This window comes from Acomys minous, assembly GCF_964271855.1.
Source record: "Acomys minous genome assembly, chromosome: 17".
NCBI lineage: Eukaryota > Metazoa > Chordata > Mammalia > Rodentia > Muridae > Acomys > Acomys minous.
Window position 1 is genome coordinate 21454497 of NC_140500.1, and position 13618 is coordinate 21468114.

At 50.0% G+C, this 13618-nt stretch overlaps 1 protein-coding gene and 1 long non-coding RNA gene across 19 annotated transcripts in view; one reads left to right on the plus strand and one right to left on the minus strand.

Moving 5' to 3' along the window:
• The window catches only part of CHD4 (chromodomain helicase DNA binding protein 4), a 37337-nt gene that overhangs the window by 22474 nt on the left and 1245 nt on the right, over nucleotides 1–13618 (minus strand). For 5 of the 17 annotated variants that reach the window (XM_084765041.1, XM_084765056.1, XM_084765055.1 and 2 more), the window contains exons 3-22: nucleotides 10268–10389; nucleotides 9865–10059; nucleotides 9554–9672; nucleotides 9184–9425; nucleotides 8929–9056; nucleotides 8270–8405; nucleotides 7960–8138; nucleotides 7535–7774; nucleotides 5228–5431; nucleotides 4904–5109; nucleotides 4483–4614; nucleotides 4308–4404; nucleotides 3084–3275; nucleotides 2282–2482; nucleotides 2009–2146; nucleotides 1439–1560; nucleotides 1137–1310; nucleotides 729–870; nucleotides 513–644; nucleotides 294–411 (exon numbers count right to left, since the gene is read on the minus strand). In XM_084765041.1, the coding sequence (XP_084621167.1) occupies nucleotides 294–411; nucleotides 513–644; nucleotides 729–870; nucleotides 1137–1310; nucleotides 1439–1560; nucleotides 2009–2146; nucleotides 2282–2482; nucleotides 3084–3275; nucleotides 4308–4404; nucleotides 4483–4614; nucleotides 4904–5109; nucleotides 5228–5431; nucleotides 7535–7774; nucleotides 7960–8138; nucleotides 8270–8405; nucleotides 8929–9056; nucleotides 9184–9425; nucleotides 9554–9672; nucleotides 9865–10059; nucleotides 10268–10389 (3219 nt within the window). Of the gene's footprint in view, nucleotides 1–293; nucleotides 412–512; nucleotides 645–728; nucleotides 871–1136; nucleotides 1311–1438; nucleotides 1561–2008; nucleotides 2147–2281; nucleotides 2483–3083; nucleotides 3276–4307; nucleotides 4615–4903; nucleotides 5110–5227; nucleotides 5432–7534; nucleotides 7775–7959; nucleotides 8139–8269; nucleotides 8406–8928; nucleotides 9057–9183; nucleotides 9426–9553; nucleotides 9673–9864; nucleotides 10081–10267; nucleotides 10390–13618 lie in introns of all 17 variants that reach the window. The other 12 variants (XM_084765054.1, XM_084765053.1, XM_084765049.1 and 9 more) reach the window with 4 other exon arrangements.
• Nucleotides 1–13618, plus strand: part of LOC311587869 — a 135284-nt gene that overhangs the window by 17809 nt on the left and 103857 nt on the right. The window lies entirely within an intron of this gene.

Here is a 13618-nt window from a genome sequence, read left to right on the forward strand (position 1 = left end):
ACTGGGTGTACATACCATATCCCCAGCATAATAATTCTTTAATTAAAAAGAAAAAAGGGGACTAAAAAGATGGCTCAGTGGCTAAGAGTACTGGCTACTCTTCCAGTGGTCCTGAGTTCAATTCCCAGCACCCACATGGTTGTTCATAACCATCTGTGATGGGATCTGATGCCCTCTTCTGTCGTGCAGGCACACATGCAAATAGAGCACTCATATACATGCACAGATACATGCATAAACAAATACTTTTTTTAAAAATTTGATTGTCTAGAAGTAAGCCCCTCTTCTCTTACCATTGAATCGATCAATGGCCTCCTGACGCATGTTCCCGGTGATCCCACCGTCAATACGTTCATATTTATAGCCTTCATGCTCTAAAAAGTCCTCCAGCAAGTCCAACATCTTGGTCATCTGTGAAAAGGAGAGGCTTAATTACAGAGCTGTCACATGGCAGCTCCCACAGCCTCGAGGGCTATCCCACTACTGCCTCCAGTGCTGGCTGGGCCACTCACCTGGGAAAAGATGAGTACGCGATGCCCACCCTCTTTAAGGTTCTTAAGCATCTTCTGTAGCAGTAACAATTTCCCAGATGCTCTGATTAGAGCACTGCCATCATACATGCCATTAGGCATCTTAGGGGCTTCCTGGTGACACAAAGGAAGAGGTATTGAAACAAAGCCCACACGGAGTTGGCAACCCAGGGAAGACACAGAGGTAGCAGAGCATACCATCGCTGCCACAGGGAAGAGGTAAGGGTGGTTGCAGCACTTCTTAAGATCCATCACCACATTTAGCAGGGAAACCTGGTTGCCACCGCCTCGAGCGTTAAGTGCTTCAAAGTTCCGAGTGAGGATGTACTTGTAGTACTTCCTGCGCAAACAAGATGCAAGGACTGGTTGGAACAATGATGCGCACAGCAGCCTGAGATCATCTTTCCAACACTCCTCGCTGCGGGGCTGAGCTAACCAGCACCAGCCGCACGTCGTCATAGGAAGGGGTAACTAAGAAGCACAAGCTCCCACTCCCAGGTCTCAGGTTCCTGTCAGCAGCTGCCTAGAGGAGGTGTGGGAGAAACCCTCGGCAGGTGTCTGACTCACTCCATGACTGAATTCGTGCTTCTGTCCCTTCACACTTACTTTTGCATAGGGCTCAACTCCACACGCACAATCAATTCTGTCTTGGATGGCATATTCTTAAATACGTCAGCTTTGAGCCGCCGCAACATGTGAGGCCCCAGCATGTCATGTAGTTTTTTAATCTGGTCCTCTTTGGCAATGTCAGCAAACTCCTCCAAGAAGCCTTCCAAATTGCTTTAAAAATAAATTAATAAATAATAATAATAATAAAGTCATTACAGAGGGAAAAACAAAGAAAGGAAAAGTAATATAGGAAATGGGCAACAAGATATAATTATGAACCGACTGATGAGCACACTCACTGGAATCTCTCAGGGGTAAGAAAGTTGAGCAGGTGAAACAGCTCCTCTAGGTTGTTTTGTAATGGAGTCCCGGTCAGCAACAGCTTATGCTGGAGTGAGTAACCATTCAACACTCGGAAGAACTGGTGAGGAGAGATGAAATTGAACAAATGAGGACACTGAGCTGAAGAGATGGCTCAGAGGTTAAGGGCACTGGCTGCTCTTCCAGAGGTCCTGAGTTCAATTCCCAGCAACCACATGATGGCTCACAGCCATCTATAATACGATCTGATGCCTCTTCTGTCCTGCAGGTGTGCATGCAGGCAGAGCACTGTATACATAATACATAAATAAATCTTTTTTATAAAAAGAAAGAAAAGGAAATGAGGGCACCAATGTAAATACTACAGAATCCCAAGATGTTTTACTGTCCTGTAAATTGAGTATCTCATCCCATGGCTGGCATTCTTCTCCATGGCCTGGGCCACAGAAGGCTACCAAGGTAAGGAAGGAGATAAAGACCAGTTTCCCTTTCTTGTCTACTCATGTCTCTTTCAAAGAGGCTGGAGCTGTCAGCTCCTCCCCACTCACTTTAGACTGATTGTTCTTCAGTCGGTGGGCTTCATCCACAATGAGGCAGGCCCAATCAATAGAACCCAAGATGGCCATATCAATGGTGATCAATTCATAGGATGTCAGTAGGACATGAAATTTCACAGATGCTTCTTTCTGCACATAAAGGTAAGGTGGTTACTCACTCCTGGTCCACTCCTCACTCTCAGCACCTGGAGCCCAGGTGAGGAGCCAAACAAGGCCCACAGTGACTCCCTCTCAAACAGCACCCTACCCCTCCCACTGGGATACCTTCATGCGGGAGGCCTTCTTGCCACCACGAATGGCATTGTCTTCAAAGGAGAACTCATTCTCCCGGATGATAGCACGGCTGTCCTTGTCACCCACATAGGTTACCACGTACATATCAGGAGCCCACATCTCAAACTCCCGCTCCCAGTTGATGATGGTAGAAAGTGGAGCACTCACTAAGAAGGGGCCTTTGGAATGACCCTGGGAGGAAGAAAGCAGGCAGAATCAGGACCAAGAGCCCTGTCATCCTAACCCCCGGGCTCCACCTCTCTCACTGAGCCGTAGTGAAGCTGAGGCCTGACACCTGCACCACTGCCCCCTACCCATCTTTCTCACCTACAAAAGCCATCTGACCTTTTCTTTTCCAAAGACCTTAACAAATCTAAACTCTTCCACCAACACAAGACTTACCTCTACGTCCGACCACAGTTCTTTATCTCAAAACACATGCATTCCTTATCTCCCAGGATAGACACACTGAGTCTACCATGGCTCTACTCCAAACTTCCTCTGCAGGGTCTAGGAGATAGCTGACTGGCTAAGAGAGCACCCACATCATGGCTCACAGTCTGTAACTCCAGTTTCAGGGGATCTGACACCCTCTTCTGACCTCCACAAGCTCTACACACAGCTGGTGCAAAGACATACTTATGGGAAAAACACTCAAATAAATACAATATTTAAAAAAAAAAAGACTTCCACTGCGAACTTGTATCTTCTTATCCTCTTACCTACCCCCCTCAAGAAAAGAATATAATCACAAAATGCACACACAGAAGCTGCCACCTCTTGGCGCCCCTACCTCCTTGTAGAGGGAGTAGAGAAAGACGGCTGTCTGCACAGTCTTCCCAAGACCCATCTCGTCAGCCAGGATGGTGTCGGTCCCCTGAGCCCAGGAGAAGCGCAGCCAGTTCAAGCCTTCCATCTGGTAGGGGTGCAGGGTCCCACCCGTGGCGTCCAGGTACTCTGGCTGACGCTCATACTTCACTGTTGGCTAAGGGACGGAAGAGAAGTCGAGAGCTGGTAAAAATTACCTTTTCCCCGTAAGACAGCAGCTGCTCCCTCCTTCACAGGGTGTGTGTGTGTGTGTGTGTGTGTGTGTGTGTGTGTGTGTGTGTTTCTCCCCTGAGAACCAAGAGAAAAACAACAAATCAAACCCTTAGGGAAGTCAGGCACAGTAGGACCTGCCTATTATCCTAGTACTTAGGAGGCTGAGACAGAAGGATTGAGTTCAAGGCCAGTGTTAGATACAGAGGGAAATATTGTCTCAAGAAAACAGTAATAAATAATTAAAGTGGGGTGAAGTATCCACAGAATCCACCAGGCTCTAATGGACAGATCCAAACCTATGGTGAACAGCCCTGGTTAAATCCAGTGGGTCACAAAACAAGAGGGCATGAAAGTAGGTAAGAGAGTCGCAGGGACAAACGGACCTGACAGGGGACGGAGGGAGATAAAAAGAACGGCAGGAGGAAGGAAAGGAAAGGGTGTGCTGTGTGCTCGCTGATACTGCAATGTATGGCTTACGACCCTTCAGAACACAAGGAGACTTCTACCTCCCAGGCAGACCTGACACATATTACTTTTTAAAACATGAAAAGCAAAGGCTCCCTACTAATCATTAAGATCTGCCAGGAGCTAGGTGTGATGATAGCACACCTGCAATCAAAGCACTTGGGAGATGCAGACAGAAGAGCAAGTGTTCAAGGCCAGCCTGAGGTACAAGAGACCTTGTCCTTCTCTGATAGACAAATAGACAGAGAGACAGGCCCTTGTATATAAGCCCATGTCCCAGGTAACACTGGCATCACATAAAATATCCCCTCTGTAGGTTTTCCCTGATGGTGAAGAGAAAGAAACCCCAGTGTTTTCTGACTTACAGACCTGTGGAGGAGGCGGATGAGAAGTCTCTATGTCTAAACTAGAGCCATCTACAGGCCATGACTTGGAGCTTCACCATCAGACTACAGCGGGCAAGTCACACTGCCCACGCAACAAACGCCGCCCTTCTTCTACCCAAACTCACGTCCACAGTTGGCGTCTCCGGAGGCCTTTCCAGTTTCCGCAGCTTCACCTTCTTAAGCTTCTTGCCCGGTCGTCCTTCCTCACCCCTCATCAACTCCCTAGGAAGGAGAGCACCACAGCTGCCTCGGGGTCCCCTCCAAAGTGAGCAGCTCTGTGCGTCCCCCATCATCACCCACCTGTGGTTCCAGTAGCCTTGCTTGAACAGGTCATAGTCCTGTATCTCCACATCCTCGCTCTCCCACGACGCCTGATCATAGGGTAAGTCTCGCCACTTAATCAGGTAGTGAACATGGCCCTTCTTGTCCACACTGTAAGGGCAATAAGAAAAACCTCAGAGCCAGAAAGCAACTTCTCTCACCTCCCTAGTCAGCCTTGGTCTTAAATACCAACAAAGCCATTCTAAATGTGCCACACTCCACACGTATACAGAGCCTCACTGGCAGCTGTCTTTGGACCAGTATTCTCTCATCTATGCGCTCCCTGTGGGCCAAATTCAGAGGAAGGTCTCCTAAGCCTAAGTCGGCGGCGATGTACATGTTCACAGCCCCTTTAGTAAGAGCGCCCACGTGTACACTACCTCCAGGGAGCAAGTGATACCTGTGGTTGAGGATGCGATGGATCATCATCCACTCCGGTTTTATTCCATAGCGGTAGAAGCGCTCCTCCATCTCGGCAAACTTAGGGTCCTTGTTCTTCCGCTTCCGGCTCTTCTCTTCATCTCCACCAAAGTCCCCAGAAGGTGGCTCGTCCATGTCATTCTTCCGCTGATAGTTTCTGAACATCACCTGACAGTGCAGCTCCAACTGGGAGCAGAAAGAGGAGGTAAACCGCCTTGGCGTGCAGCCAGCTTTCCTCCTCACACGGCTGTTTCCTCACTGCCTCTGCAGTGTCACCCACATATGCAGCCTGTCCCAGGCTTACCTGCAGCTCTGACACCCAGGAGCAGTGCCAGTAAGACATGCCTTGCCATTTCACAAAGAACTGCCTCTCTGGCCGCCCCTCCAAGGGTTTGGGAGAGGGAGTATTAGGGTCAGCATCTGGAGGCCGAGGCACTGGTGTGGGAGATGGTGGCTGGCCCCACTTCCAGATGAGGATCTTCTGCACTTTGCCCTTCAGAGCTGGACACTGAAAAAGAGAGCACCTAATCTCAATTCAAATCCACAGTCCTCCAAGAATTAGCCAACAGTGTTTCCGGGTGGACGGGCAGGGGCACAAGCATGAGAACTTGAGTACAGATGGAAGAGCTGCGGCAGTGGTTAAGAGCCGCTGGTCTTCCAGAGGAAGCTGACTTGATTCCAGCACCCACACTGTGGCTAAGAATCTTTTCTAACTAGTTCCAGGGGACCCAGCACCCTCTTCTGTCACACACATGGTATATATACATACATACATACAACAAAACACACCTGCAACCCCAGAGCCACAGGAACAGAAAGAGAAGGATCACTGTAGCTTGCCGGCTGCCAGCCTAGCTCCAAGTTTAGTTGTTCAAAGTAATACGGTGGAATAACAGAAGACAGCAGCAACACGGCTGCTTTCCTGGCCTAGGCAGACAGGCCTGGATCCCTGTGCATATGCAATGCATGTGCATATGCAATGCACGAACGCAGTGTGGTGTTTCTTTTTTTTTTTTCCTTTCAGGTAAGAGTCTCACTGTAATAGCCCTGGCGGGCCTGGAATTCAGTATGTAGACCAGACTGACCTTAAACTCACAGAGAACTTGCCTGCCTCTGTTGTAACTATAGGGCTGCACCCATCATGCCCAAGAAATAAAAATTAAAAACTACGGGGAGCTTGGTGTGATGACCCAAGTCATAGAAGTAGGTAGACCTCTGTTAACTGGAGACCAGACTATCTATTTTACACAGTGAATTTCAGGCAGTCAGTGCTATGAAGTGGGCCCCTACCAATTTTTTTTTTTAATTAACTAAAAAGAAATTATCAGCTAGGCAGTGGTGATATACACTGAAATGAAGCTGGACATAGTAACCTGAATTTTGCTCCTGACACTTGGGAAGATGAGGCAGGACAATGTGAGTTCAAGGCCAGCTTGGGCTACATGAGATATTGTCTCAAAAAAAAAAAAGGTTCATAGTCGGGCGGTGGTGGCACATGCCTTTAATCCCAGCACTTGGGAAGCAGAGGCAGGCAGATCGCTGTGAGTTCAAGGCCAGCCTGGACTACAAAGTGAGTCCAGGACAGCCAAGGCTACACAGAGAAACCCTGTCTCGAGAAACCAAAAATTTTAAAAATTTAAAAATATATATAGTTTATAATATACATATATAATTTTCTTGCAGCACTTGTGTGCAAGAGCTGTTATGAGACCAATCTAGGTGTTCAACAACAGAAGAATGAAGAAAACTGGCAACCCTGTCTTGAAATATGCAAACAAAACAGAACAAAATGAAAAAAAGCAAAAGACTAATGGGAAGGAGAAAAAAAAAAATTCAGTACAGGCAAGCAGACCTCTCTCTGTGAATTCAAAACAAGGCCAGCCCGGTCTACACAGTAAGTTCCAGGACAGCCAAGGACATACAGAAAGACCCTGTCTCAAAACAACGAAAAACGAAAACAAAACAGTGTCCTGCAAGAGTGTCAAGTGTTCTTAACCACTGAGCCATCTCTCTCAAGTCCCCAAATTAGTTTTTTAAAGACATGATAACGTGTAGGACTATGCCTATAATCCTAGCACTCAAGAGACCAAGACAAAAAGATCACCATGCATTCAAGGCCAGCCTGGACTATGTAATAACACATCATTTCGAAACACCAGGAAAAAAAGAAAGGAAGGAAGGAAGGGAAAAGAAACGAAAAAGAAATTGAAATGACTAAACCAGGCCTGGTGTGGTGGTGCAAGCCTGTAATCCCAGCACTTGGGAGACAGAGGGAGGCGGGTCTAAAAAGCAAGGCAAGGACACCAGGACTAAAGAGAGAAACCCTGTCTCAAAAAAGAAAGAAATGACTAAACTAGAACAGAACTTCACCCTGCTTAAAAGGATTACCAAGACATCATCTCCTTTATCGCTCTACTCAGCTAATTCTAGGTTTACACAGAAGATGGTATCCCAAGACTAAGGGAGAAAGAAAAATTCCTGTCTCAGAGCTAGAAAAATGTGTGGCTCCCCAATGACCTCTCCCCAGCCTCTGCCTCACAATGAGCGCAAACCCTGTGCTATTATCACATGGTACTGCCCCCACCTCCCGTCCTCACTAAGAGGCACTTACAGTACACCGGGGACAGAGCCATTCGCCATTTGGGATCTCTGGCAGTGGGGGGTTCAGGCAGTGGATATGGTAGGAAGAAGGGCAGGTGTCACAGCACAGCAGCTCCCCGCCATCCTTGCAGACTCGACAGAATTCCATGTGGTGGTCATCTTCCTCTTCTGGGTCTCCCCCAACCTCTTCCAGAATCTCCTCACCCTCCGAATTGTCCTCTTTAGCTTCCCACTGGATGCCCTCCTTCTCCTGCGAAAAAGGACCAGAGATTCAGATTATTAACACCCACCCCACCCCACTGCCAGCATTGCCTTAGATGGTTCCCAAAGCTGACAGCCAAGGACACTCCCATTCCACCTAGGCCCAAAGAAGCTCATCGTCCCACCCTTGCCCTGAGGGGGACCCAGAGGCCTCGGTGGTGGCCAGGTACTCACGCAGTGTGGGCAGCTCCACTTGCCCTCGGGGGCCTTCTCCATGTCCGGGTCCAGGCACACCATGTGGTAGGCTCGGGGACAGGTGTCACACAGGATGATCTCACCGCCTTGCTGGCACACCTCGCAATAGTCCTGGTGGTCTGTCTCATAACCATCCACAGCAGTCACCTCCTCCTCGCCTGGGCAAGGAAGAGGGAAAGCCCAATTATTAGAAAAAGACCACCTCCCCCCAACCCTTATCTCCTAGGGGAGATTCTTCCCTGGCCATTCCCACCTTGTCCCACCATGCAAGTACAGAAAAGAAACACACCTTTCTTTTTCTTCTTAGTGGTCCGGAGTTTCTTGCGGCTCCGACTGCTGCGGCTGGTAGAACCATCCGAAACAGAATAGCTGTTGTTACTGGCATCATCGAAGTCAGATTCAACATCTAAATCATCCTCCTCACTCTGAAAAAGGAGAAGCAAACAAGGTTAAAAATCCAGGCCAAGCCGGGCGTGGTGCCACACACCTTTAATCCCAGCACTCAGGAGGCAGAGGCAGGCAGCCTGGTCTATGTAATAAATCCAGGACAGCCAGGGATCTGGGTTCTATTACACAGAGAAACCCTATCTCGGAAAACCAAAGCCAAACAAACATGGTAAAGAGCCCCGGCAAGAATTGCACCAAAGGCCAGGTATGGTAGCTTTAATCCCAACACTTGGGAAACAGAGGCAGGTGGATCTTCCTGAGTTTGAGACCAGCCTGGGCTACAGTGATTCATTCTAGGCAGCCAAGGCTTACTAAACAGAGAAACTGTCTTTAAAAAACAAAAACAAAACAACAAAAAAACCAAGAAAAGGACTTGCACAGGAGCCTAGTCACCCTGCCTGAGGCAGTAATACCCCACGTTCTTATGTGCCTGACAGAATGCAACACCCTTCTCCTCCTCACAGCACCCTCCTTCTCCAGTAGGATGAACCACGCTCTCACCGAGGATCTTTTCCGCTTGGAGCCAAAACCTCCCAGCTTGATTTTCAAAGGAGCTACTTTCTTGGGTTTGGGTTTCTTGGCATCAGGCACTCGGGGGCTACCTTTGGGCTTCCTCCGAGCATTGGGACCTTAAATCAGAATATAGGCAAATGTATACCACGAGGCAAATGTCGCCCACCTCAGAGGCAATGCAGCATTCCTATGCTGTCTTTGACTTCCCAAGCCACCCTGAACCCTGCATTAAATCCATTTCACCTTTGCCCTCCTTGGTCTTGGCCTTGCGGATAGGCACCTCCACAGGGGGAGGGGGAGGTGCGACTTCAGTAGCTGTCACCATGCTCTCCACAACAGCCACAGCAGCTGCAGCCGCAGCCGCCACAGATGCTCCAGAGCTGCCCTTGAAGGGGTTGTTGGTACTGAACTCCCGCCACTTTGCACCCAAGACCATCATCATCTTGGAGACAGCAATCTTGGGGTTTTTAGCAGCAATTAGGGGTCTGGTAAGAGAAATAGACAAGACTAAGAAAGACGGCCATGTATAAAACTAAAAGAGAAAGGGAAACAGGAAGAAATTCTAGAAGGAATCTCCTCCCTTGCTACCCCCACCAAGATCCTCCTGATTTACCGGACAAACTGGCTGAAGGCTTTGTAGTTGGTGAGGGTACGGTAGTCTTCCTCTGAGAACACATGGTCAATGTCTTCCATGCCCCAGTCTTCCAAGAGCTGGGCAGATGATTTAGGTTCCTATGGAGAGAGCAGTCAAGGGCCTGCCTCATAGTGCCCACACGTGCTAAGAGACGGGGAGTTCAAACTACAGCTTCCAAGAGCAGGGTAAAGAGAGCTAGGAGGAGATAATCGTAACTAAACGGAGGGCCAGGAGTGCACGGGAACAAAGGAGGCGGGACGGAGGCCTTGACAAGACAGAGATCCAGGCACCTTTGAATCGTCATCATCGTCCTCCTCCTCTTCCTCCTCCTTCCGCTTGGATTTGCTCTTCTTCTCTTTCTTAGGTCCGAGCTTCTTTTTCTTCTTCTTGCCAGGAGTGTAGTCGCTGCCCTCACTGTCTGAGCGCAGGGCCACCTCTTCCTCCTCCTCCACAAACTCCGGCCCCTCCCCAGAGCTGTCCCCCAGCTGCCGGCATAAGAGCAAACGCTGGAGCAGGGAAGGGGGGGAGAGGGAGACAGACGCACATGCTACACACATGCTGACCTCAGGACAGTCCTGCGTCTCGTCCCAGGACCTGACCCACAGCTCCAGAAGAAACACTGCCCTCAGCTCTACCCTCCTGAGTGCCTCCTCCTTCCTTCTCACTCCCCAGAACACTCAGTCACCCACTCACCTCCTTTTTTTGGCGCTTGCTCTTAGGGATTTTAGGGTCTCGGGGTTTCTTAGGCTTTTTCTTCTTCTTGAGCTTTGGAGTCTCTGCTTCTGATAAATCCTCTTCTGGGTCTTCTTCATTTTCTACATGTATTTGGCAAAGGAAGGCATGAAAAAGAACGACGTCAAAAGGTAAGAGCCTAAGCCAGAGGGTTTAGACTGTCTGCCCCCACCTCTTGTCCCAGATTCCCCTAACGAGAACTGCTACACTACATAGAAGGGAGCTGATACCCAGTACAGAAACAGACAAAGAGAGCTGTATATACCCAAAATAGGCCTGCCAGGCTAGGCCAGGCCCACCTCGGGCAGCTGTCCAGGCCCCTACCTCCTCTCCTCACCACTCCAGGCACCTTCTGTGCTCACCAGCACAGCGGAAACAAGCTGCCTGGAACTCAGCAAGTAAAAGAAGTGGATCCAGGTCTCCAAGCAGCCACAGACAGGGGAATGAGTGGACATGAGGAGCCTAACCAGACGCCACTCACCACAGACTCACCCTTCACCACCCCACCCCACAACAAATACCAGGTTCAGGGTCTAAGGAATAACAGCTTATCAGACGCCCCCGTTGGGAATATGCCAGCTCAGAACCACCAGAAGCTCCACAGTGCCCGACTGAGCTGCCAGTTCAGCTTCATCCGCACTCCCAGTTTCCTCCCCATCTCTAGTCCTACTGCTTCTTTCCAGCTTTCTCCTGGGTCAGCAGACTCTTCTCCCTAGGGGCCCGGAATCAGCCCAGCTGTCACCATCTCCCCTGCCCAGCCCCCCTCCCATCTGGCTCCACCTCCTTCCCTGGCTAGCAGCACACACAAAGCCTGAGTGACTGGGGCTCCTGGACAAGGACAGGTAGAAAGGGCACGGGGAAGGAGGCTAGGAGGCAGCTTTCTTTGTAGCAGACATGGACACCAGCTCTCACTCCCTCTTCCAGTACCTTCCCAAGCCGCCCCCGCCCAAGAAGTGGGGACTAGGAAAGGGAGGAGCGAGGAGGGAGTGCCTCACCCACTGAGGAGAGGGAAAATGGCTCCTGACCACAGAAGCCAGCCCAGGGCACCCAGTGCCAACATAGGACAGACAGGAAGTAGCAGGGGAGGGGGTGGAGCCAACAGAAGTACACAGAGCAAAGAGTACCCTCAAAGAAAACTTCTCATATTAGGTCCAAAGCCAGTGATCTCTCATACCTACTCTAAGATGACACGGTTTCTAAGAGGTCACCCTAATGTCCCACAGAGCATGAGGAGAGGCTGCAGTGTTTGAAGCACTGCATTACTCACTCAGTTTTAATTTTTAAGACATAGAGCTAAGATTTAACAAGGGTTCAGTGGCGGTTACCAAACAGTATGACCCTCTTCCCTTAAAGGGATCATAAAGCTTGAGGAATGGAGCCAGGCTCAAAGCGCAGCTTCCTCCTCACCCAACAAGAGTCTTGTCCAGCATATGAAAATCATGCCCAGACCCCACAAAAGTAGCCGCACCAAGAGAGCCAACAGTCGCAAATGACGTTTACTTCAATCCCAAACATACCAACACACGCGTCAGCTCATAGCCCCCAAGAGCAGCCCTAACACGACTCTGGCTCTGCCCTCCTGCAGCTAGACAGACCCTAAGGTTGGACAAAGTGCCACAGGCCTCTCATTCCCAGTCACTCCAAGATAAGTCAGAGGCTAGAAGGCCTCTCTTTCCCAAGCGACTGCTTCCTTACGGCTTCTTCCCCACGGCCTCACAGCACCCAAACCTTCCTCCTTGCCTCCAGAGCAGACATGAGGGAAGAACAAACCCATGGAGGCAAAGTAGACACCTTCCCATCGCGCAGCCCTCAGCCTCCTCAGGTAAATCACATGCTGAAATGCAAGCAACTCACTGCGTGAGATAGAGATTTGGAAAAGGGGCAGAATTGGGTGTGTCAAGTGGAAAAACTGGGTCATGCTACAGACTGGGGCAGAGTTCACACTGAGAGCCTGCACAGCTCCCACCTGGGAGGGAGGCCCACACGGAGGGGGCACTAGAGGGCTAGGATGGAGAGCAGCACTGGGTGGACTCATCCTGCCCTCATAAAAAGATAAAGGAAAGGGAAGCCTTCTTCCTTACCCACCTCATCCCACACCCCAGGAAAAGGCACAAAGATGCCTGCAGCCCTACACCTCAGTGATGGGAGGCCAAGTCCCTTTTCCCAGCAGGCAAAGATGCAGCATCAGGAATAATGGCTCTCTCAAATGGCCTCAGCTGAAGTGAAGAATTTCAAGGTAGAAAATGGTAAATTTGAAAAGCATTTCTTCCGGTACCTCAACATCCAGCAGGAGCTAAGGAAAGGGCAGAAGAAACAAACAAAAGCAGGACCGCCAGACCCCATAACGTGGGAAAAGAAGCAGCAGCAGAGAGGGTAAAGAAACGGAGGGGGGCGGGAGGGGCTGACATGAACACCGACTTTTTTTTTTTTAATGTGAACCAAGCTGAATAAACCAATAGGTGTCTGAATTAAGGGGATTTGACTAAGACAGCGACAGGAAGACATCCTCTTACAAGAGTGACATCAACCATCACTTGAGGGCAGGTACTCAGGCAGGCTGATTAGAACTATACGGGTTTGGCCAGTCCAGGGAACCACTCCAAAACACAGCCAAACCCTAGCACACCCACACAAAACACTATACCACCAAGCCAGACCCGGAGCCTCCTCAGCCTGGCATAAGCCTCTAGGAAAGAACGGGATTATGGCCACACCAGGGGCAAAGGGTCCCTTCCTTTCCTCACCTCTCCTTACTAGACTACTGCATCCTCTAGCTACCCCTCCCCCATCCCTTCCCCACTCAAAAATTTCCAACTATCTGCCTAGCTTAAAAGTTCTCTAGATCCGATAAGGAGGGAGATTCAAACTTCACACTCTTGGAAGCTCTGAAAACTGGTAACTGATCACACACTAAATATAATCGGACAAAAAGTATCCAACACTCCCTCTTTCTTCCCCCCACCACCCGGGAACAACCGCGGAATCCCAGATGCCTGGCAGGGTTCCTACAACAGAAATCCTCAATGCACCCCACCAGGTCACCACTAGAATTTCAAGGGTCCGGGCCACCTGCGTTCCTCCAAGAACCTGCACTAGGTAAAGCTTGCTAACAAGCCAGAGAGCTCCCTCAACCGGGGACTGCGGAGCATTCCAGACAGCCAGCTTGCATCTGGGTCCGTGGTGCCCAAGAGGCACATGGCTTCCACCTCCCCCAGCCGCCCCCCCCCCCTCCCCCAGCACACAAGAGCTCCGCAGAAGAGAACCACTCCCTTCGGATGCCCTCCGCCCAGGGCTCTGCACGGAGAAGACAAG